This window comes from Pelodiscus sinensis, chromosome 14 (assembly GCF_049634645.1).
Source record: "Pelodiscus sinensis isolate JC-2024 chromosome 14, ASM4963464v1, whole genome shotgun sequence".
In the NCBI taxonomy this organism is placed as follows: Eukaryota; Metazoa; Chordata; order Testudines; family Trionychidae; genus Pelodiscus; species Pelodiscus sinensis.
In genome coordinates this window covers 16,240,326-16,265,027 of record NC_134724.1, presented here as the reverse complement: position 1 = coordinate 16,265,027, position 24,702 = coordinate 16,240,326, and the positions used below count along the sequence as shown (strand labels likewise).

Sequence of the window (24,702 nt, the reverse complement as noted above, 5' to 3'; positions counted from 1 at the left end):
GAGAAATTCAAATCCCGGGCTTCATTTGCAACTCCAGTTGCCTACATTACCACCCTAGTTCGAACTAGGGTGGTAGTGTAGACATACCCAAACTGAGTAAAGGCAACCCATCATAGAGTCATGTCTAAAGAATGATGTTTTCCAAAGTCATTGACAAGACCATGTTGGGAAAGAGGAGAAAGTTTAATGCCCAATCATGCAATTAATGTGTCTATGGAGAAATTGTGCCTGGGATAGTCTGACATGTCACTGGAACTCTAGAGCACTAAGCTGTGCTATTTGTGCTTCAGGTCATTAGCGGTCTCCAAGATGCCACTGGTGTTATTTATGCTTCTCAGTATAAATACTGAAGTGGTCCATTCAGAATTCCAAGCACTGAAAGAGAACAGCAAGAATCAATGTTATTGACAACTCAGGAGTCTGAGATTTCCCCCATTAGTTTTGCTTTGGAGAGGTTGTTTGCAGCTTTTAGAATCAGCTGTTTTAAAGCTCCCTAAAGCAGTGGTGCGCAATCCATGGGTCATGACCCCCAAAGGGGGTCGCAGATGTCTTCCTGGGGAGTTGTGGCACTTAGAGCTGGCCGGCTGGGGCCTGGGCCTGGCCGTTGGCAGCCATACAGCACGGTGCTTAGATCCGGCCGGCCAGGGACTGGGCGCGGCACTTAGATCCGGCTAAATCGGGGGCTTGGTACAGCAATTGGTGGCTCCCATGGCACGGCACCTAGATCTGGCTGGCTGGAGGTTGGGCCTGGCGGGTGGCAGCCCCCATGGCACGGGGGTTGCAGATCAAAAAAGGTTGTGCACCACTGCCCTAAAGCATGGAATTTACACTCATTATAGGGATGTTAAATATCGGTTAATTGAATAGTCGAGTAACCTCATGAATTCTTATCAGTTACTTGACTTCTGTAGTCCCCGGGGGTGGGGCTGGAAGCCAGTGCACTCTGGCCTCACTCCTGAGGAACCCCTTGCCACGCTGCGCTGCTCCCTCTGTATCAGAGGCAGCAGCGTAGGGTGTCAGGTTGGAGCTGGTCCACAAGGAGAGCCAGTTTAAAAAAACCCAGCTCCCCTCGCAGATTGGCTGCTTGCCACCCTGTGCTGCTGCGTCTGATAAAGAGGCAGCAGTGCAGAGTGGCAGCAGCCCATCTGGGGGTGGGTCTGAGCTCCTAGACCTGGCACGAGCCGGGCTGCCTGCCCACCTGGCTCCTAGTACACTTTAAATGCAGAGCCATAGTAGAAGCAGGTCCCAGATCTGGTGTAAACCAGGACTGAGCCAGGCTGCTGGCCAGCCTACTAAAAAAAATTTACGCGGGGGGGGGGGGGGGAGGAAAGAAAATGCATGCAGTCTACATCATTAACCTAAAAGCTTTTGCTTATTGGTTAATTGACTACACTATTACATCCTTACTTAGTACCCAAAGAACAGTCTCCAATTCCAATAATTTTTCACTGGCAGATTTAACACCAAGACAGACCATCCAGTGTCACAGTGAGGTCACCCCTGTCATCTCATTGGCAGCAGTTAGTGATTGTTAGTGTAGGAATGTATCCTAGGTGTTCACACATCTCAGAATTGACCTGTAGGGTTAAGATCGGTAGCTTTCATGGTACTTAATGCTATGTAGTTAAGGTTACAGCTTCACTTCACTTAATCTTCCGGTCTTCCTTTTGTAAAGTTTAGGGGAGCCTCATCAGCAATCTAAGTAGTGGAAGTGAAAGGTCACATTTTCAGTCATACCATGGAAAGTTGACAGGTGCTCTCTGGTTCCATTGCTTGGTAATAATCAACACTACAGTTAAAAGTAAACCTCAACTTGGCACGTGGCTAATCCTCAACAAGAAGGAGTTCATATTATAGTGGAGACTCACTATTGAGCTTATTTACATGGCTGTAACACAACATGGCTTTGTGATTTTAGCATTTTAGCTAGTCCACTCCATCCTCCCTGTGGCAACATCCTTCACTACACACAGGGCTGCTGGGAAGAACCATTCATAACCTTGCAGTTTGAAGGTTATGGGCTTGGAATGTCAGAGGGGCTCAATTCCTGCCTTCCTTCTGAAGCAATCTAATGCTCCCTCCATTCCTGCCACTGAAGGGCACTCTCTCATACGGATGTCATTTCAAGACACCCCACCCCACCTACCTGTTGCTTACTGAGAAGTGGAATCCCAATCTGTCCTGCTGAGAGATGAGTTACATAAACTCCCCCCACACTCTCACACACACACACGCCACAAGTCAAAGGGGAACATTTTGCAATTGTGAGGAATCTGAATTAATTCATAGTATGTGGAGAGCTAAAGTTTACACGTTTAAAAGCCAGAGACAACACTACTAGATATTTTTCCCAATGCTTAACTCACAGCAGGGCCATAGCAACAGACTATCTGGAACCGTTCATGATCAGACACGTTGGCTGAATAAATGTTGAGAATATTTCAACTTTTGCTTCCGCAACTTTTACCAGCAATGCATTGGAGACCATGGCAGAGATGCTTGTGGGATTACATAGTTCACAATAATGGGCTGTGTCTACACTGGGCCACTTATTCCGGAAAATCAGCCACTTTTCCGGAATAAGCTGCGAGCTGTCTACACTGGCCCTTGAATTTCCGGAAAAGCAACGATGCTCTACTGTACAAAATCAGCCGCTATTCCGGAAAAGCTACGCTGCTCCCGCTCGGGCATAAGTCCTTATTCCGGAACACTGTTCCGGAAAAGGGCCAGTGTAGACAGCCCGGTAGTCTTTTCCGGAAAAAAGCCCCGATCGCGAAAATGACGATTGGGGCTCTTTTCTGGAAAAGCGCGTCTACATTGGCCACAGATGCTTTTCCGGGAAAAGGGCTTGTAGCCAGACACAAACCCCATCTTGTTTTTCCACGAACCCCATCTTGTTCCCCGCCCCCAGAGAGCAAGAGAAAGGCAGTCAGCCTTTGATGCCCTGGGAACGCAGGTGTGTTGCCTGTCCTTGACTCTACCATAAACAGAAACCAGACAGTAAATGGGCTAGCTGAAACCCGGGGCCTCCCGTCGCCCTGATGGCTAGTACCAGTAATTGACACACCTGCACTGTCCCAGGAGAGGAATCTTCGCCCATTACATACCAGAGGTGCCCATTGTCTGCATTTTCCCAGGTGTAAATTATGCTTTGCACCCTTCATGGGAAACTTGGTGTTCAAAGCCATTTTTCCTAATTGGCCACTTGAGACCAGGAAGAAGCCTACATGACCCAAGGGGTATAAAAAGAGGTTCAGCAGCCCATCCCATTTGAGCTCCAATCATCTATACCTGCTGGCAGGTATTGATTGTCTCCCGAGGTCTGTGGGACGCCCAACCTCGCCCTACTTCTTCCTGAGGGATTGAGAGAAAGACGCTGGCCACGCCAAGTCTGGAACGCAGGGGTGAGAATATATACCTGCTATGTGTCTATTTTGCATGCATTTAATAAGAGCTCAGAGAACCAAAAGGGTTTCATGGTACCTGTAAGTGACTTATTAGTGTAATTTCTGTCCTGTCCTTTGTAGTGTCTGTGTTATCTGTAACACAGTAGTAGCATTTAACAACTAAGTTTACCCTGTAACAATAAAATAGTAACTGTTTAAGCTTTAACCTGACTCCTTCAGTTGCTGTAACAGAACCAAGCACAATTTAAAAGAACTTCAGCCAGTCATAAGGGACTCACTGCCCTGACCGTCAGCTGACAGGGCTTTTCCGGAAAAGCAGCCTGCCAATGTAGATGCTCCTTTTCCAGAAAAACTTAAAACTGAATAGTATTCCGTTTTAAGCAGTTCCGGAAATTCATGCCAGTGTAGACACAGCCATGGAGTGTAGGTGAAGTTTACAAGTTACAAGATTACCAACACTGCAGATCCCACCTCAAGTTTGGAAGTGACATCTTCTTTCTGGCTTGTTTAAGACTGGAAAGCCAACTTCTTCCAGCAGCAGCAGCCAGGGGCAGCAGGTCTGCAGAAATTTTGGTGGTGCTCAGAATGCCCAGAGCCCACACCCCTCCCCCACTCAAACTCTCTCCCCACCCAGCCTAAGGCTCAGGGATGGAGTTTGGGTGCAGGCTCTGTGCTGGACATGGAAGGGGAAAGCACTGAGGGCAGCAGATGGGCTGAGGGAAGAGACCTGGCCCTGAATTTTGGTAGAGCCAGGCCCCAGGCTAGCAATATTCCCAGTGCCCATAGAACTCATCACCTATGGCAGCATTGCTAAACCCATTGCACAACCCCAGCCTAGAGTTGTATTTGGTCCTACAACTGGCATTTAACTATTGATGGTGCACAAAACAGCATGAATCCCAGATCCATCAAGGATGGCAATGTTTGTGGGGAGTCTGAAAGAAGTGATGTATTTGTTACTGAAGACTGAACTACAATGAGCCCGAGCCCGAGCCTACAGGAATCAGCCTGGGACTGAAGTGGTACAATATTTAGTCACTCTGACTCTAGGGGGCTTGTTAATTTTGAATTAATGTGGGTTTTTTAGCCACTTATTTTAACTAAACCGGCAATGCCAGAGGAGCCATCTCAATCACGTTAGGTGTGTTTTCAGCAGTTTCTCTGATCATAGGTTTAACACACCTCTACCAAAGCCTACCCCAATATTCTCAAGTGTCAGAGGTCACAGCCTGCAGTTAAGTAAAGAAAGCGTAGTCTAGACTGCCACCTGGTGGGCATCAGGCAAATAGGTCAATTTTGTGCTTACAAGAATTCTGGTGAATGCATCTGTGAAGCCACTTGGAAATCACACTGGAATTTTACAGAGGCTTTCCTGGCACACATTATCTCCTCTGCCTTTGCCACCAATGCAGTCACCTGTAGAAATAAGCAGGCAGAAACAGAGGGCAATCTTGCCCCTTGTGTATGTGCATTGCAACCAAGGAATCCTGTACATATCTTTACAGATTAGAAGGCACAATTTTGTTTCCTCAGTCTGCAGTTGTTATATTCAGTTATATTCAATTAGAAGGCTAAATTATGTAAAGGATTTAGGATCCCACTAGGTCTAGCATCATCATGCTCAGAAGTCTGAAGGATAACTGTGTTAGTCTGCAACTGAAAAAACCCTTAAACAACAAATCGTTCTGCAGCACCTTAGAGACTAACAAAAAATGTAGATATCATGAGCTTTCAGGGGCACAACCCACTTCTTCAGATGAATGGAGTAAGGGGTTCAGGGTGCAAGTAAATAGCAGAGAAATAGAATGGGGAGGGAAAGAGAAGGTAAAAAAAGAAGAAAACAATATTATCAAATTAGTGTCTCCATGCTAAATGGGGCTGTATGTACCCGATGTAGAGTCGGCTGTATGTACCCGATGTAGAGTCGGCTGTATGTACCCGATGCTTAACTTTTTAAGTCATATGGGTGTGGAATCTAGTGACCCATCCAAGTCAGATCTTTGTTCAAATCTTAATTACAGGTGTCAAACTTGTAAATGAAACCAAGTTCTGCAGCTTCTCTCTCCAACTGTTTTTTTAAATTGCTTTGTAATAGTATAGTCCCTTTCAGATCCATTAGGGTATGTCTACACTACCACCCTAGTTCGAACTAGGGTGGTTAATATAGGCAACCGGAGTTGCACATGAAGCCCGGGATTTGAATTTCCCGGGCTTCATTTGCATCTTGCCGGGCGCCGCCATTTTTAAATGTCCGCTAGTTCGGACTCCGTGCCCGCGGTACCGGTAGGTGCTCCGTGCCTCGTAGTGTACCGGTAGTTCGGAATAGGAAGCCTAATCCGAACTACCTAGTCCGTGCCGCGTGTAGCCGCGGGCACGGAGTCTGAACTAGCGGACATTTAAAAATGGCGGCGCCCGGCAAGATGCAAATGAAGCCCGGGAAATTCAAATCCCGGGCTTCATTTGCAACTCCGGTTGCCTACATTAACCACCCTAGTTCGAACTAGGGTGGTAGTGTAGACATACCCTTACTGAGTGCCCAGGCAAGTGAAAATGTTCCCCAACATGTTTCTGTGTGTGCTCAGAAGGCAAAAACTGAGGGGCAGTAATTTGGACTGTCCCATCACCTCGGAATAATTGGAAATGTTTCCTTTCACTTTTGCTGAAAGAATATTCAAGTGACTTTTTGCTAAGTGGTAAATCACCTTGTTGGGAATCCATGTCCGGAATGCTACAAGAGCCAAGAGGTGGAACTAGATGAATCAGGTTGCGATGTGATAGAGGGGGGCCAAAGATACTAGTCTGTTCTTCATTCTACTTTGTGGGAAGTGCCTCCCCCCTCCCTTCCCTACATAGGCTGGAGTCTGGCCACACCATCTAGCTCTGAACTACGTGCAACTGACTAACACAGCCTTACTCATTTTCAATTCCTGGATTTTAGCCCCATGAACTTGCCAGGGCCTACATCCAGCAGCAGCACAGCATTACCCCAAAGCAGGAAAAGGAACATGATCCCAGTCCCAAGGAGCTCATACTTGAGAAAAAAAGGTTACAGGAGTTAAAAAAGTATATAATGTAGGGTTTCTCAGAGCTCATTGCACCACAACCCCATCTGAAAACAAAAAAATTACCACAAGACCCTGGAAAGGGGGACCAAAACTGCTCCAGGCAGGGAGACCAACAGAGCCGTCCTTACACTTTATGGGGGTTTTATGCAAATAACCACATATCCCCACATGGCTTCTGCTGGGGCCTGAGGCTTCCCTCCCTGCACCTTATCCTTACAAACTTTTGGCACCGAACAGCATGACCCAGTTGTGCCAATACTAGCCTTACAGCTTGGTTACATCTAGACAAGCATGATTTTCCGGAAATGCCTTTAACGGAAAAGTTTTCAGTTAAAAACATTTGCGGAAAAGAGCGTCTAGATTGGCACAGACACTTTTCCGCAAAAGCACTTTTTGTGGAAAAGCATCCGTGCCAATCTAGACACGCTTTTCCGCAAAAAAGCCCCAATCGCCATTTTCGCGATCGGGGTTTTTTTGCGGAAAACAAATCTGAGCTGTTTACACTGGCCCTTTCAGCAAAAGTTTTGCGCAAAAGGACTTTTGCCCGAACGGGAACAGAATAGTATTTCCGCAAGAACACTGACAATCTTACATGAGGTCGTCAGTGCTTTTGCGGAAATTCAAGCGGCCAGTGTAGACAGCTGGCAAGTTTTTCCGGAAAAGTGGCTGATTTTCCGGAAAAACTGGCCAGTCTAGACACAGCCCTTCAGAACCATGATTTGTTTTAAAGGGAGTCCTAACAAGAGACAATGCTCACCTGGGTTTGGTTTGTTTGTTTGTTTGTTGTTTTTTGTGCCAGCCATCCCCTTTAACGCTCAGGATGCAGCCAGCCTACACAAGCTTGGTGGTATGTTTCCAGATACTCTTCTAATTTCAAGCAGCAAATTGTGCAACAGATTCTACCTTAGTATTAAGGAGGCCTCTTGTTTGACTCATTTAAAGCTGTACCACTCCATAAAGATTCAGAACCCTACATACTACAGTATCTAACCAACAGATCTTGCCTCTCTTGTGAAGAATTCTCTCTGGCATTTAATAATACTTGAACCCTTAGTAGATAAGTGCCAATAATGTCTACGACCACTCTATATACACATCTGCTTTCACACCCAGCACAAGTGAAATTAGCATTAAAGTGACTTAAACTGTACCATTTATCCAAAATACAGTTTTTCAGCGGCTATACCAGCCCTGCTGACATTATTCCCCTTGCCAGGCTCCCTGAGGATAGGAAACCCCCCTTGCCCTCCCACCATGCAGCCTTTGTAAGGGAACAAACTGACCTAAGGGGCAAGAAAGGAACTACAAGGCTGGGACCAGTATTACTCTCTTAACCAATTAGTTGCCATTTCTCCCCCTTTTCCACTGCTGCTGTTTCACTACGTGGGGGATTAATTCAGATTAATTGCATGCAGGTGTGTGGTTCTTTAAGCGCTAGACCTTAGTTTACATGATGCTCAAGTCAGGCTATAATCTGGGGAGTCCCCTTTAAGGCTTCAATTTAGCTGCTGAAAGCTACTCCACAAAGGTGGGCCTTTTGCCCATTTAGCATTCCATCAATATCAGTGGAACTCTGAGTAGGTGTCTGTCTTTGCAGAGCACCTAGCAGGATTGGGGCCTTGGGCACTCTCAAGGGGCAGACTCACCACCATAGCACCTCCAGCCAGCTGTCCTGAGAGTTAGCTTGTTTGGCTCTTGGATGCCTCCCTCTAGCTCATGTCTCCCCGGCTGTGTCTACACTGGCGTGATCTCGCGCAAAAGCAGCCGCTCTTGCGCAAAAACCTGCTGCCCGTCTACACTGGCCGCATGTTCTTGCGCAAGTAAACTGACATCCTAATGTATAAAATCAGGGCTTCTTGAACGAGAACTCTGATGCTCCCGCTTAGGAAAAAGCCCTTTTGTGCAAGAGCTCTTCCAGAAGAGGCCAGTGTAGACAGGCAACATGAATTTCTTGCGCAAGAAAGCCCTATGGTTAAAATGGCCATCAGAGCTTTTTTGTGCAAGAGAGCGTCTACACTGGCATGGATGCTCTTGCACAAAAGCACATGCCAGTGTAGACGCTCTCTTCTGGAGGAGTTTTTGCAGAAGAACTCTTCCACAAAAGAGTTTTTGCGTGAGAACATGCCAGTGAAGACCTAGCCCCCATGTTTTTTTCCCAGGGAACACCCAGTTCCCCTGTACCCATCTTGCCTCAGTGACCGTCAGTCTTCATCTAGCCCCTGCCTCGGGGCAAACTGCAGTCTGTAATGGCCACTCATCACTGGCAAAGGGGTGTGGACCTGCTGCTGCCACCGCCACCTACCATGGCTGCCCCTTACAGCCCCAGTAGCTTCAGGCCCTGCAGCCTGGGACCTTAGTAGGCCAGAGCCACCACAGACCTGTTCTATCTCTAGGAAGCCACATCTGTAGGCACTCAAGACCCTACTATTCTCTGTCTAGAGTATCAGTCAGTTCTCCCTGTCCCTGCAGGAGTCCTTCTTTATATCACCCCCAGCAGGGCCCTCATTAGCAAGAACTGCCTCAACTGGGGCTTCCCTAGGGGTACGTCTAGACTACATGGCTCCGTCGACGGAGCCATGTAGATTTGTTGTTTTGGCAAAAGCAAATGAAGCCGCGATTTAAATGATCGCGGCTTCATTTACATTTACATGGCTGCCGTGTTGAGCAGACAAACAGCTGATCAGCTGTTTGTCAGCTCGCGCGCTAGTCTGGACGTTCCACGAGGCATAACGGGGCTGTCGACAAAGGGCTTTGATGTCGGCAGGGGAGCGTCCAGACTAGCGCACGAGCCGACATACAGCTGATCAGCTGTTTGTCAGCTCAGCGCGGCAGCCATGTAAATGTAAATGAAGCCGCGATCATTTAAATCGCGGCTTCATTTGCCTTTGCCTATGTGTCTAATCTACATGCCTCTGCCGACAGAGGCATGTAGTCTAGACACAGCCTAGCAGTCTTTGCTCAGGGCTGGGTTTTTTGCCCTTAAAGGGCCAGTGCAGGGCAAACGCCCTGTTACAGACCCAAAACCTCTAACACATCTGGGCTGTGTCTAGACTGGCCAGTTTTTCTGCAAAATCATCTGCTTTTGCGGAAAAACTTGCCAGCTGTCTACACTGGCTGCTTGAATTTCCGCAAAAGCACTGACGATCTCATGTAAGATTGTCAGTGCTTTTGCGGAAATATTATGCTGCTCCCGTTCTGGCAAAAGTGCAAATGCACAAAAAGCTTTTGTGCAAAAGGGCCGGTGTAAACAGCTCAGATTTGTTTTGCGGAAAAAAGCCCCGATCGCGAAAACGGCGATTGGGGCTTTTTTGCGGAAAAGCGCGTCTAGATTGGAACGGACGCTTTTCCGCAAAAAGTGCTTTTGCGGAAAAACGTCCGTGCCAATCTAGACGCGCTTTTTCAAAAATGCTTTTAACGGAAAATTTTTCCGTTAAAAGCATTTCCAGAAAATCATGCCAGTCTAGACGTAGCCTTAGGCTATGTCTACACTTGCAGCTTCTTGCACAAGAACAGTCGTTCTTGCGCAAGAATCCGCAGAGCATCTACACTGCCCATCCGCTCTTGCGCAAGTAAATATACAGTACGGCGTGATAAAAGATGTCTCCTTGCAGAAGAGCTACGCTGTTTTCTATCAGGCTTAAGCTCTCTTGCGCAGGTGCTCTTGCACAAGAGGGCAGTGTGGACGTTCGGCAAGCGCATACTTGTGCAAGAATTGGCCTCCAGTGAAAAACACAGGTGGCCTCTCCGACACTCTGTACAGGCCATCACCACTCGTTGGTTCCCCCTAATTGGCCCCCCCTTAAAAGAACAGGCGCGGAGCACAGCCATTTGCCACGTGCCACCCGGGTAGCAGCTAGAGGGACGAATGGCAGCTGCCCAGCCCCAGCCAGGTCCCTCAGACCCCATGGAGGAGCCACCCCAGAGCACCCAGCAGGCCCGAAGGGGCACCAAGCGGCGGGCTCCATGCTGGAGCACCACCGAAGTGACTGCCCACCTGGACCTCTGGGGAAAGGAGGAGGCCCTCCGGGACCCCAAGTCCCGGAGGAGAAATGCACACATTTTTGCCCAGATGGCCCAGGCACTGGCCGCAAAAGGACACCTGTCCTGGACCCTGGAACAGGTCCAGGCCAAGGTGAAGGACCTGCTCCTCACCTACGTGCAGGCCAGTGAGCGTGGGGACGGCGGAGCCACTGCCTGTCCCCAGTATCACCACCTGCACCAGATCTTGGGGGATAAAGGGGCCATTCCCCTGCTGTCCCAGGTGGACATGGCAGTGGCCACCCCAGTGGTCTAACCCAGGCCACCGGAGGAGGAGGAGGAGGGGGGAGACCTGTCCTCGGACAAGGACAAGGAGGTGGCAGAGGACAGCAGCCAGACCTCACCATCCCGGCCCAGCAGCAGTCAGGATGTGTCCCGGGCATCCTCCGAAGCCGGCGATGGATTGTCTGGTGAGTGCAGTGGCTCCATTCGCAAGTGTGCTGGAGAAGGGGGTGGAGGGCCACAGGATGGGGAAGAGGTAGCGGCACATGGCACAGCCTGGCCACATGCTGCGCAGAGGCATGCAGCACGTGCAACCTCGTGCTGCTAGGGTTGCCAGGTGTCCAGTTTAGAACCGGACAGTGCAGTCTTTGAGCTTTCTGTTCAGGAAACAAATTGAGAGGCTAAAAATGAGAAACTATACATGTCTGGGATTTTTTAACTAAGATGTAATGTAGACTGTCATGTAATGTCAAGTGTGCCCAGTATTTTTGTTGAAACCATCTGGCAACCCTATGTGCAGCCAGACCAAGTGGCACAGAGAAGCCGCAGCTAGCCCGAGCACATGCCTAGGACCCCAGGGATTCCGCTCGACCAGACCGGCGGAGGGGGAGGTTTGGCCAGGAGTAGGCCAGCCCCAAGGTTGCAGGCCTAACCCCACACAGCCTAAAGGGTGCTGCACACAGCACACATCCATGGCCACCTCTGTGACACTGTAGCTTCTCCTGGGGAAGGCACAACAGGCCCTCCCCAAGCACATGCGGCCCCCCTGGGGGCTCCTGGGCCACCTGGGCCACCTTGGGACCCCTCCTCCTGCTGCCCCAGGGGAATTCCCCCTCACCAGCCACACCTGTCCCCGGGCATCGTGACGTGCTGGGAGGAGGGCATGGGGCTCTGGAACACCATTTGGGGCAGGGCTCACTGACCATGTTGCTCTCCTCTGCTTCTCCTGCAGTGGGACCCCCTGGCAGCGAGGGACCTTCCAGCCCCATCCCGCCGGCGCAAAGGATCCAGGGCCCATCGCAGCGCTCCCGGTACCGCCACCACCTGCTCCGCCGCCACGTCTGCGCGATTGAGCGCATGGAGCGCGCTCTGACAGACCGTGTCTGCACTCTCCTGGGCACCATTGCCGACCGGATGGGCCCTGTGCAGCAGCCCAATGCTACCAGGCCCCCCTCTGCCACTCCCAGCTCTCCACCCGCTTCTCCCCCTGCCTTGCCCATGCTCCCTCCTGAGGTCCCCCACCCTCGGCACCTCCTGGTGCAGCCTGCCCCAACCCGGCACAAGGGGCAGAGGCGCCCCCGCACCTGTGGGGGTGGGAGAGGCCTCCATTATCCATCATGAGGCCCTCCCAGTTCAGGGTCCCCTCCTCCCCCCTCCTTCCAGTTCAGCATCCCCTCCTCCCCCCTCCTCTCAGTTCAGGGTCCCCTCCTCACAGTGCACTCCCTTCCCCATGTAAATAAAAAAGTGCCTTATGTACAGCAAGTGCATTTTATTTATTGCGAGGTGAAGGAACGGTGGCAGGAAGGGCTGGTGATGGGAGCGGGAAGTGAGGGCACAGGGGAATCCCTGCAGTCAGAGGTGTAGGAGTGGCCTATTGTGGGGCCTGGTCCAGCATCACCCAGAGGGCTTCCCGGGCCCAAACCCCATGGCGGTTGGTCTGCCGGGTGGCAGCCATATGGGGCTGCTGGTAGGCCTGGCCGTCACCTACTATCCACCCCGGGAGGAAGGCCTTCCCCCTCCCCTCAATAATATCGTGGAGCATGCAACATGCTGAGATGACCTCCGGGATGTGGTGCACCCCCATATCCAGGCGGGTCAGGAGCCACCTAAACCGGGCCTTCAGACGGCCAAAGGTGCACTCGACGGGATTGCGGGCCCGGTCCAGTTCGCTGTTGAAGGTGGCCTGGCTGTGGTCCAGGTGGCCGATGTATGGCCACATCAGCCAGGTGAATCCCCAATGACATCCCCAATGGTGAATTCCCGCTGGGGGAAATAGGTGCCCACCTCCAGCCTGTGGCACAGGCCTGAGTGCCTGAAGATGCAAGCATCCTGGGCCCGCCCGGACCACCCAACATAAATGTCCTGGAACCAGCCCAGGTGGTCCACTAGCGCCTGGAACACCACGGAGCAGTAGCCCTTCCAGTTTATGAACTAGGCCGCTTGGTGCTCTGGCGCCTGCATGGGGATGTGGGTCCCGTCTACGGCTCCCCCACAGTTCGGGAACCCAAGGCTGGCAAAGCCGGTAATGGTGGTGTCCACGTCCCGGGGCGGATCACCCTCTGGAGCAGCACGTCATTGATGGCGTTGACGACCTGCAGAGGGATGCATGGAATGAGAGACAGTGCGTACATGGGCCCCTGGGGTGTGCTCACCCTCCCTTTGATGGCCCTTCCCCCCACGCAGGCCAGGGCCCTCTGCCCCCCCAGGATCTCCCCCTCCCCCACCAGCGGGGCTGTGTGCAGGAGGGACAGCATGACCCCCTGTGTGCGGGGCTTCCCCCTGCCCCTACAGCCTCCCCCCGCCCGGTCTGGCCCCTTCCCTCCCCCAGGATGAGCCCATGGTCCATGGAGGGCCTTACCTGCCGGACGACCACGCTGACGGTGGACCTGCCCATCCCGAACTGGTTCACCACAGGGCAGTAGCTGTCTGGGGTGGCCACTTTCCAGAGGGCAATCGCAACCCTCTTCTCCACGGGGATGGCGGGGCGCAGGTGGGTGTCCTGCTTTTGGAGCACAGGGGTGAGTCAGGTGCAGAGCTCATGGAATGTCCCCCTGCGCATCCGGAAGTTCTGCACCCATTGCTGGTCTCCCCATTGTCCCAGCACCAGGCGCTCCCACCAGTCCCCACTAGTGTTGTACCTCCAGAGGCGCCTGTCAGTGGTGGGTTGCGGGTGCCTGAGCCCAGCTGCAGCCGTGGCGAGGTCCTGCACATGCTGCCCAGTCTCCAGCTCCTGCTGGAGCAATGTGGCTCCCTGGTGGAGAAGCTCCACAGCCTCTGTAATGGCCATGAGGCGCGGATGTTGCTGGCTGGGGTCCTCCTCCGGCTCCATAGCTGTGACGGTGGCAGCGAGGGTACCCAGGGCGCTTGCCAGGAACAGAGGTGACAGGTGCTGTTCTGGCTCTTGCTCCCTCAAAAGGGTGCGTGAGCATGCAGCTACAGGGAAACGGCCGTCCAGGAGTCCCTTTAAGAACGTTTCCCAGTGGGGGTCCAGCGCATGTCCACAGACACTGCTGGGTGACCTCTTGACATAGCTGATTTGCTTCCGGAGACACGTTCTTGCGCAAGGGCTTCCCACTAGTGTGGACGCTTTCTTGCACAAAAGCTCAGTGTTCTTACGATGCGGTTCTGGTCAGTGTAGACTTTTTCTTGTGCAAGAGATCTTGTGCAAGAGATATTCCTGCACAAGAACCCACCAGTGTAGACGTAGCCTTAGGTGCCTAGCTTATGGATGTTAGGTGCTTAGATACTTTTGAGGGGCTGAGCCTTAGAGTGTAAAATTTCTGGGGAGAGGAATTAACACCGTGGCCAGGCTTTTATACCCTTGTACACATAACACTGTGCATGTGATAAAGAATAGCAATACATAAGGAAAGCTGAAGATTTCAACTTATAAATAGCAAGGTTCCCTAGGACAGCTGATGTCTGGAGAGTCTGAACAGAGTAGGTTAAAGTTGAATGCCTGCTATCTGAGATTTATTTTAGCACCAGAGACAGATGTTATTTTAGATTTTTTCCAACTATTACTTTGTAACTGCCTGTTAATAAATGATGTATTTTACAAATCTGCATCCTGGAGTCAAGTGATTTACATGTGAGTCTGAATTATGTTGATCAGATGTCCCATTTTTAAAGGACTGTCCCATTTTTAAGCCCTCCTGCAGTGGTCCCAACTTTTTCTTAAAAACAGACAAATTGTTCTATATTTTCTGGCACTAGGGTTGCCAGATGCTTTCACAAAAAATCCTGAACATGGCAGGAGAAAAATTGGTTGAGCAAAAAACACCAAGGGACCAACCAAAGTTGTTGAGAAAAGAAAAAAAAGGTCACTGTGCCTTTAAAAATCCCCGTGCTCCTCACTCATTTTACATGTCTGGTATTTTCTGGGTTTTTTTTTACCAGATAGGGGCCACTAATAAGGGACTGTCCAGGTGAAAACCGGACACCTGGCAACCCTGTCTGGTGCCCCCAGCCCATCAGTCAGATCCCTAATCACCAGCTGCCCTCCCACCAGCAGTGAGGGCAGGGGTCCAGTGGCTGAGGTTGGGGGTGGGCATGCAAAGCTAGTGACAGGGCAAAGATGGCATGCGGGGCTGCCCATGCCCTCTTTGGACTCTCAGCACAGTCCCTGCTGTGTGCCATCTTTCAGCCAGCAGGACCCTGCTCCCTGTCCCATTTCCAGTCGGTGTTAGCAGTGGTAGCTGGTGAGTGCAGGCAAGGGCCAGTTAATGTGTCACCTCTGCTACCCATCCATGAGCTCTTTACATGCTCCCCCTTTCGCTAACCTCACCCTGCTTTGCCCCTTCACCTCCTAGCTCTGCTACTTCTCCATATCCCCACTGGCAGAGTCCCAGCACTGTGCAGAGAACCACCCTGTTCAGAGTGCTCAGCTCACCTACAGTCTGGCCAACAGGCTTCTTCCTTTCCTCACTGCCTTTCGCTGGCCTGTGCCAGGGAAAGCCCAACACCATCAGGCTCAGGGTGCTTGCTAGGAGGTGCTGAGACGTGCCTGGGCCAAAGCCCTTCACTGGCACAGAAAAGCCTCTCTGCCCCTCAGCTGGAGTGATGGGGTGGAGTGGAGTGATGGAGTGGAGTGATTTCCAGCCTGTTCAAACTTCAAATCTGCAGGCTCCTCGGCAGACCCCAGGGCAGGGTCTTAGCACCTTTTCCACCCAGCTTCCTGTCCTGGATCCTGCCCCCAGGAAGCGTGGGGCTGCTCCATCACTTATGCACTTTCCTCTGCTGAAGCACCTCTTTGGCCAGGTTCACTGAAGTCCCTGCAGCCAGGTTCCTGGTGCACAATTCAGCCTGAAGGCTTCACCTCCTTTCCACCCATGCTGTAGCTGGGAGGAGAGGACAGGAGGCAGCTGGGTTATATTGGTTACCAGCAGTAGCCTGGAGGTGTTCGCTGCCTTTTGACACTGTGTGGACAGGAAGGAACAAGCTGCTTCCAGCAGTGGGTGGGGCAGGGGAGAAGAAGAGATGAGTTCTGCAAAGTCAAGTTACCCCTCCCCACACTCCATTGTGACTGGAACCAAAACAAAAGAGGGCTGCTGGCCACATTCTGGTGTGTACCCTCTGGGGGGAGGTGACCCTGTGTGCCCTACCCAGATGTTGCCTCAAGAAGACACGATGCCAGGTACCATGCGTGTGAACTGGTCCCTTCGGGCACCGCCTTCTGCTCTCCCACAGGAGAGGCAGGTCCATACTGAGGGTCCAGCCAAGAATGGAGGGCAGAGAGTGTTGGGTAGGAAGGTTCAGGTCGGCAGCTCGGTCGCTCCTTCCTCTCTCTCTCTCTCTCTCTGTGTGTGTGCACACGCGCGCCTTCTCTCCCCATAAGTAAATGCAGGAGATAGGAGTGTATGTCATCCCTTTCTGTGTGAACCCTAAAGTCTTAAAGATAAGAAGGTAAATAAAAATCCAACTATGCAATATTTCTTTTTAATGCTAGGCTCAGTTAATTTGAACTTTTTTCTTGCACAGTTCTAACTGACTGCCATTGAACTTGCTTGAATGCGAGTAATTTTACCAAGTGTCCCGTATTCAGCATAGGGAAATATTGTCACTGTAGCCTCAACTGTTTTTAGTGCCATGGTCTTTGTCCTACCTTTGGGCTTTAGCATATTGAGAGCTATGTGTTAAAATGCTCTCCTATCATTGGGCATGAGGGATAAGGAGCATCTGTACTAGTTTAGATTTCTTTTTTTTTTTGGCACAAGGTCATTCTGCATCCAAGCTGGAGCCATGTAACTGTTTGTAGATCTTCAGATAATCATATATGATCATCCTGAAACACTTCCTTTTAAAAAAATTGCTAAGAAAAAAATAATGCAGGTATTAGCAAACACCTACACAAGTCTGAGACTGCAGGACACAAGATGGAGTCTGAAAACCCAAGACTATTGCATTCAGCATATGTAGATGTGGGAAATATTGTACTCTGATAAAAAGGGCAAAGAGTGAATTGCAAAAAGGGTGAATAAGAATGGAGCACATGGTGATACTGGGTTTCTCCTGAATATTCTCACGTTTAATAATGACATGCAATATTTTATATGCAAGAATGCACTGCTGTAGGGGATATCTGGGATACCCAGTATGATGGTGTTGACTTTAAAACAGACATTAATCCACCCCTATAGGGCAGGGTGTGGAATGTTTAGCCACTAACTTACCTAGATGTTGCAAACACTTGCAAGCATGGGCTCACTTTATTACTGTGAAGAAGCTTCAGGAGGTAGCTGAGTTAGTCTGTTACAGAAAAAAACAACAAATGGTCAACAACAGCAGCTGTGCCCAAGAAAGCTCATGATACCATCTACACGTTTTGCTAGTCTATAAAGTTCTACCAGACCATTTGTTGTTTTATTACTGTGAGTATTCTCATGGTACTCAGTGGGGCTTCTCCAGGAAATAAAGAAAAGTAGAAGCATAAGCAGGGTTACCATATTTGAACTTTCATCTGTACTAATCTGTATGTATCTGTATAAATATCTACCAACTCACATTGCATTAATGTGATAATCACATTAATATAATGTGAGTTGGTAGAAACTGATCCAAATACACTCCTTCTCAGGAGTGTGTTCTTTTTTTAAAGTTCAAATATGGTAACCCTAAGCATAAGTGTTTGCTGGGTCAAAGTGGAAATAGGCCTTATTCGGAGCCATTCGCCCACTTACACATCTGTTGTTGCATCACTATTAGATTTGGTGTGGGATATTCTGTGTTTTGGGATACACTCTCCAGGATCCTACTACCTACCGTTATTAGTTTACTATTGCTGTTATTGCAATTTCACCCAAATGGTTAAAAAAAACCCTGAAATTTTTTGAAAACAAATGCACATACAATTATGGCTCTTTTATATGCAATAGAAATAAATTTTAAATTCTTTCAGCTGTCTGTGTCAAGCATTATTTACAATCACTGAGTAGGTGAACTTTGCAACAGAACTGGAGTCGTGCTGACTCTTCCGTTCTGGGATTTTCCCTAGGGACGTTACTCTGGGATTCTTTCCTTTTCAAAATGTGTATTTATTTAAAAAAAAAACTACTAGGTACTCACGAGTACCTTCCTTCGCGACCGCGGCAGGACTCGAACCTGCAATCTTCTGATCCGAAGTCAGACGCCTTATCCATTAGGCCACGCGGCCACCTTGTGTTAAAGACTCAGCAATTGTCCTAGGAAGCTGAAAAAACGTCCGCTGTGGATGATTCCATCTGAGCCAGAGACAGGGGGAACCAGGCGGAAACCCGTGAACTGGCCCCTTCAGGCCCCGCCCCCTCCTCACCCAGGCTGGTTACAGCCTCAAGCCCTCGCGTGCAACGCGGCCTAGAGCACCTGCTCCGCCGCCGCGTCTGCCACCCCTGCGAGCAGGGCCCAGGAGCCCCCGCGCGGCGCAGCCTGTGGGTGAGGGGCCCTGCGGGGCTGAGCCCGGGAGAGAGGAGCCACCCCCCGGAGCCTCACTCCTATGGGGCCTGGGGGAGGGGGACAGGCTGAGAGCTTTGGGGGCTGGAGGGAGGGGGAGAAGGGGGCAGGCTGAGAGCTTTGGGGGCTGGAGGGAGGGGGAGAAGGGGGGCAGGCTGAGAGCTTGGGGGGAGGGGGAGAAGGGGGGCAGGCTGAGAGCTTAGGGGGCAGGGGGAGGGGGAGAAGGGGGCAGGCTGAGAGCTTTGGGGGAGAAGGGGGCAGGCTGAGCGCTTCGGGGGCAGGGGGAGGGGGAGAAGGGGGCAGGCTGAGCGCTTCGGGGGCAGGGGAAGGGGGAGAAGGGGGGCAGGCTGAGCGCTTCGGGGGCTGGGGGGAGGGGGAGAAGGGGGGCAGGTTGACCACTTCGGGGGCAGGGGGAGGTTGATACCCTTAGGGAGGCTGGGGTGAGGGGAGAGATCTCAGTGGATGAAGGGGAGGCTGAGACACTGAGAGGCCAGGGGACTGAGGGTTTGAGGGTAAGCCGAGCCCCCTTACGGGACTGGGAGAGGAGATTGGCAAAGGAACCCCCCCAAAAAAAGTTTCCCCTGCTGAACTCCCTGGGTGGTAAGGGGAATTCCTGGAGAAAAGCCAGGGGAGAGAAGCTGTGGGATGGGACACATGGGGTGTCATGGATCCATGGTAGCTGGAGTGAGCTACTGGAATGTGGGACTGCATCTGCCTGGCCGATATCACAACGTTACAGCCTTGTCTACACTAGAAGATTTGTTTTTGAACTGTTCCACGCTGGTTCTGCTCCAGTGACACACTACTGGTGGTTGCAAATTCTCAGGTTCCCAGAAGGGGCAGAGGAGCCCCAAAATGGATTATGCTAAATGTCTCTCCTCCTATTGCTCTTCTCTTTGCAGACCTGTCCCACCGAAAAGGGCACATTCTCCATGTTACTAAAGGTGGCTGAAGATGGCTCATTTGCTATGGCGGAAGTCAATAGCACGTCTGTGTCCATCACCGAAAGCCAGGCATCGAAGATGTGCCTCAGGTTCTTCTGCCAGTCACCCAGTGCAAGAGGAGGTTATACATGATTCTGGCACCAGCCAGCGGCGCATGAACCCACTACACATCCAGATGCTGTCCAAGGTTCTTCATGAGCAGATTTTCCGGGGTGCACAGGTGCAGTACTCAGATGCTGACATCCAGAGGAGTGTAGAACATCTGAAGAAGCATGACCTGTGGGGCAAAGAGACATCCATACTCCCTGATGTGGATCTGCAGCTGCCCCGCATGTATGGGACTAACCTTGATGAACACTTCCGGATTCTGGCCCAGAAACAGTCTCTCCCTTACTTGGAGGCTGCTAATAAGTTGCTTCACTGTGAGTTGCCCCCAATGCCCTCACAGTGGGCTTGGGAAGTTGGTTGGACACAATACGGACCCAATGATGAGAGGAAGGCTGTAGCCTTCCCTGAAGAACAAGCTTTGGTGTTTGATGTTGAAGTGTGCATAACAGAGGGCCATTGCCCAACACTGGCAGTAGCTGTTTCTCCAAGTGCCTGGTAAGATATAATGATTGCAGTATACAAGAGAAGTCACAACACTAGCTGTTACCACAGTGGAAATGGATGGAGGAGCAGCAGAGCTGAGCTTCTCCATTGTGCCAAATACTTGGAATTAGTTTGATGGGGAGTAAAGGGTCCCATGGAGATGTACAGTAAAACTCTAGTTGTTCAGCATCCAGTGGTCCAGCACTCCCAATAGTCCAGCACCAACTGGAACCCAGAAGTGCTCTGGCCAGCCGGACAATTGGAGCTGCTCTGCCCTGGGCTTCCCCAAGTCCACCGCTGCTGAAACTGACCAGCAGCGGATTTGGGGAAGCCAGAGGCAGAGCAGCTGGAGTGCTGCCCATGCTGCACAGTTCCCCGCTGATCCCTCCCCTCCCCCCCAAGACATCTCATAGCGCCCCTTTCGGTACTCTGGTATATCCAATAATCCGGCACCCCCTGGGTCCCAAAGGTGCCGGATTATCGGAAGTTTACTGTAGCTACTGGACATAGGTCAGTCCTAAAGCTTGCATGTGAAACTCCAGTTTGGTTCAATTAGTGAATTCAGTACTGGTTTCACAGCCTCAGTGTGTGAACAGGTAAAACATGGGCAGCTGCTGTGTTTGCTTGGATAAGTCAAATTCGGAGGGGGAAGAGAAGAGGAATTTGGTCTCGAGGCTCATCCCTCCTTATAGTCTTTCCACTAAGACTAACAGAGATGAATCAAATTTTACAATTTAAGTAACGCAAAATAAATACAACCTTCTTTTCCAGGTACTCCTGGTGCAGTAAGCGGCTGCTAGAGGAACGCTACACCTGGTCTAACCAATTGACTCTAGCTGACTTTATCCCACTAGAAACTAATCTGAACGCAAGCTGTCCAACCAAACAGGACTGGACAGAGAGATTGGTGGTGGGTCATAATGTTGCCTTTGATCGTGCACACATTAAAGAGCAGTATTTGATCCAAGTAAGTCCATTCCTAGTTTGTCTATTTCATCCACTTGCTTTCAACCTGGGCTTTGGGCGTGGTTTTGAGGAAAGCCATTTAAGACTTGATTTTCAAAATGTATTGTGTACAGTAAATTATTTAACTTTGTAAAATAAATTATATTTAATTTGCTAGGGTAGGTACTCCTAGTTGCTTGCCACTTGCATGTTCACTTACCTGATCCGCATCTGCTTTTGTAATTACGCACAAATTGTGTATGTTTTTATAAGTATAATTGCACTCACCTAATTTTGAAGGTTTGGTGTCTTAATATACTGCTCTGTAATATGGAAATGGCATCACTTCCTCACCTCATGGGAGGGATTGTGAACTTTGTCCTCTTACGGCAAGGGTGGGGAACCTTTTTTGGCTGGGGGCTACTGACCCACAGAAAAATTAGTCAGGTGCCAGGAGTTATGGGGAGGTAGGGGAGGGCGGGCTGCCAAGCAGGTTCCCCAATACTGGAATAGGTTCGGAGGCCAGATCCAGGCAATACAAGGGCCACATCCGACCCCTGGACCTTAGGTTCCACACCCCCATCTTAAGAGTTGTTACTTGTTCCCTTAAGTGCTTTGAGATTCTCGGATATAAAGTGCTATAGAGGACAGCCCTTTGCCTCTTGATGCTTTTTCAGTTTCCTTGCCCTGTGTGTCTAAGTATATAGATATTGTGCTTAGCATCAGGAAAGTCGTGAAGGCTAGAACTGGCAAATAACATGGACTTCAGAAGTCCAAGACAAGCTACAAAAATAGCCTGTAAATAGTGAAATATAGCAAGTCATTTTGGTAGCATCCTGGTTTACTGCCATAGCACAGCCCTGGCTTCTTTCATTTGTAACCCCAGGATCCTTTAGAACACATAGTACAAGCACTGCCAAGCCTGACAGAGTTGTAGAAGGGCTTGGATCTTTGTTGTGGTTAATTTCTGGGTATCAGATTCTGTCTGTCCAGCAGCAGAGCTAGCAAAATGTTGAGTCTTAAAGTCAAAGTCCCAGCTGCTTACCTGTGTGCATAGAACACTAGCAGCTCAGACACTGGCCTGCCTTCCTTCCAACTGCTTAGCCCCATTCTTGAGAAGCTTCAGTTTGTGAATTGTGAAAAAGGTAATGGCTCCTGGACTGCCTGTCCTCAAATTGTGGGTCAACTAGGGCTTAAGCCAAAGCCTGAGCCCCACTTCCTGGGGCCAGATTCCAAGCCCTAGCATCTAAGGCCAAAGATGAAGCCCAAAGGCATCAACTCTGATTAGTGGGGCTCAGATTACAACCCCTCTCCTCACCTGAGGCTGAAGCCCTCAGGCTTTGGTTTTGGCTACCCCTCCCTCTGCCCATAGTGGTTGGCCTTGGGCTTCAGTCCCATCTCCTATGGTTGTGCAGTAATTTTTGTTGTTGTGAGGGAGTCGCAGTGTAACGAAGCTTGAGAATCCCTAACCTGCTGTACATTTCAGGGGTCCCGGATGCGTTTCCTAGATACCATGAGCATGCACATGGCCATCTCTGGGCTGACGGGATTCCAGCGCAGCCTCTGGATGGCAACTAAGCATGGCAAGAGAAAAGGATTGCAGCAGGTCAAGCAGCACATGCAGAAAACACGCAGCAAAACTGAAGGGTCTGCAGTGAGTAGGAGAAACACTGAAGAAATTTGTACATCACTAACTATACTGCTATAGATCCTAACTGCTTGTTTTCCTTCACTTTGTTTCCTTAGCATTTAAAACCTTCCTACCTCCTTTCCCGCCACAGGAGACTTAGCTCTGGCTTTCCCAAATAAATGCTTTAATAGACTGCTCCATTGCATTGTTTGAAGTAGCAGAGTCTGTAATACATGTTTCATATTGGGCTGTTATCGACCATCTCTGTAAACTCCAGATGGGGTCTGAAGACTGAGCTAGGCTCTTTCTACCTCTTATGTTATCATGTGTAATTAAGGGACTGCAATCAGAACTCTACTGGTGACCTAATGCATAAGGTACAATTGTGCCATCTTGTACTCCTGTAGCTTCAAAGGAGCTACAGGTCTAACAGGAGTAGGAACTGGTCAGTGACAATAAATCCAACAGCTCTGACTTGCAGATGCAGGAGGAGCAAGCCTGTGGAATAAGAGAGACTGCTTTACCTTGATAAAAGCAATCTTGCCCCACTCATACCTCTTCAGAATACTGCTGCAAAGATTATTGTCCTAGCCTATCACTGTGACCATATCACCCCCAGTGACTCCCCCTTCTCTACTGCATCACAAAGAAGCTTACCTTTTCACTTTAAAGGCCCTTCACAACTTGCCCCTATCATACCTATCTTTTCTCATTCATTATCAAGATCTCAACTCCTGTCTCCAATGGGCATGTGTCTGCCTCCAGTACTCTGCTTGCTACGTTTTCAAACAAGCATCTTTGTGTCTTCTCCCATGTTGTTCCTTATTGCTAGAGAGGAGCTCCCTGTAAACATCTACAAAGCTGCCTCATTATCCTTCTCTAAATCCCCTTCCAAAACTCCTTTGCCACGATGCCTACAAAAAATTAGATTATACAGAGACCATCTGTTGGTTCTGCACAGTGCCTAGCGCATAGAGATGTTAACAGGTAACCAGTTGATCGGTACCCAGAGAGCAGCCTGCAGTCTGCTACAGAAGGAGGGCTGCTCTAGTGGCAGCCTCGCACTGAAGTGGCCCAGAAGTGGCAGCAGCTCTGCTGGCCCCACTTCAGGCTCCTGCTTCCACAGGAGCTCCATGTGGGGCTGGAAGCAGGTGGGCTGGAGCAGCCCCTGCCTGCAGCATGGTGGGAGGGAAGAGGGGCCCACTTCAGCCATGCTGGGTTGGAGTGGCCCCCCTGCCCAGTCCCATTTAATCAGTTAAACTTAATGTTTAACTGGTTAACTAATTAAACAGGATTTTACATCCCTACTAGCACAGTGAGACCCTGGTACATAAGACTCCTAGACCTTATAGTAATACAAATCAGCATTATATAATCATTTTTCTCATCATAAATGAATTTTAGGTATACATTTGATATATCCATTTAAAAATAGTACAACAAACTGCCTCTTCATGTCAGGTGGCTGCCAGTTCTTTTTCCTGTCCTGAGCTGGCCTGCTGGCTTGTCTTTTTACAGATTGCCTCTTGGGACTGGGTGAACATCAGCAGCATTAACAACCTTGCAGATGTGCATGCCCTGTACGTTGGGGGTGAGCCACTGGAGAAAGAAGCCCGTGAACTGTTTGTCAAGGGGAGAATGAGTGACATTAGAGACAACTTCCAGGTAAGGCTGAGCAGCTTCTGGGTGAGATCAGTGAAGGGGAGGCAGAGCCAGGACAGGTGGATTCCTTTACTTTATTAAAAAAAAAAAAAAAAAGAACTCTGTGGGAATAACATTTTCTAGCAGCATGTTTTCCCATTTCCTTGAAGTGGCTTTTGGAGACATACAGAGCATCCCAGCTACAGGCAATTAAAGATGGAGCACTTTGTGCTACTGTCAGTAGTTTCCATGGGCAGCATCTCCATACTAATGACCAGGGCGTTTACAGTTGGGTCCTTTTCATTGAAAAGATGGTGCAAGTCTCAGTCTTCCTGCACATTGGGAATGTGGCCATTACTTAGCTAAGATTTACGAGCCTCTGACCCAACCTTCTGCAGTTTCGTTTTTTTACCAGGGAGAGACCTGAGGGGAAGTTGAGAGGCCGGGGTAGAAAAGTGCACGATGGAGGCTTTTAGTAGAACTGGCTAACAGGTACCACGACACTATGATATTCCTCTCCAGTCTCAGCAATGTTTTGCTCTCCTTGCCACAGCCAGTTTATTGTACTATGC

General features: G+C 50.0%; 1 protein-coding gene, 1 long non-coding RNA gene and 1 other non-coding gene across 7 annotated transcripts in view; 1 reads left to right on the top strand and 2 right to left on the bottom strand.

Moving 5' to 3' along the window:
* Nucleotides 1–240: 240 nt before the first annotated feature.
* On the bottom strand, nucleotides 241–18,217 carry LOC142818303 (uncharacterized). Its single transcript, XR_012895728.1, has 3 exons — nucleotides 18,023–18,217; nucleotides 17,125–17,200; nucleotides 241–375 (listed from the first exon to the last, which is right to left on the bottom strand). It is a non-coding gene; the product is annotated as an uncharacterized LOC142818303 (long non-coding RNA).
* On the bottom strand, nucleotides 18,032–18,104 carry TRNAR-UCG (transfer RNA arginine (anticodon UCG)). Its single transcript has one exon. It is a non-coding gene; the product is annotated as a tRNA-Arg (tRNA).
* The window catches only part of POLG (DNA polymerase gamma, catalytic subunit), a 27,372-nt gene continuing 20,886 nt past the window's right edge, over nucleotides 18,217–24,702 (top strand). For 2 of the 5 annotated variants that reach the window (XM_075897072.1, XM_075897076.1), the window contains exons 1-5: nucleotides 18,217–18,361; nucleotides 19,282–19,926; nucleotides 20,686–20,881; nucleotides 22,346–22,513; nucleotides 24,008–24,154. In XM_075897072.1, the coding sequence (XP_075753187.1) occupies nucleotides 19,334–19,926; nucleotides 20,686–20,881; nucleotides 22,346–22,513; nucleotides 24,008–24,154 (1,104 nt within the window). In that variant the 5' untranslated portion in view covers nucleotides 18,217–18,361; nucleotides 19,282–19,333. Of the gene's footprint in view, nucleotides 18,362–18,799; nucleotides 18,892–18,919; nucleotides 19,188–19,281; nucleotides 19,927–20,685; nucleotides 20,882–22,345; nucleotides 22,514–24,007; nucleotides 24,155–24,702 lie in introns of those variants that run through there. The other 3 variants (XM_075897073.1, XM_075897074.1, XM_075897075.1) reach the window with 3 other exon arrangements.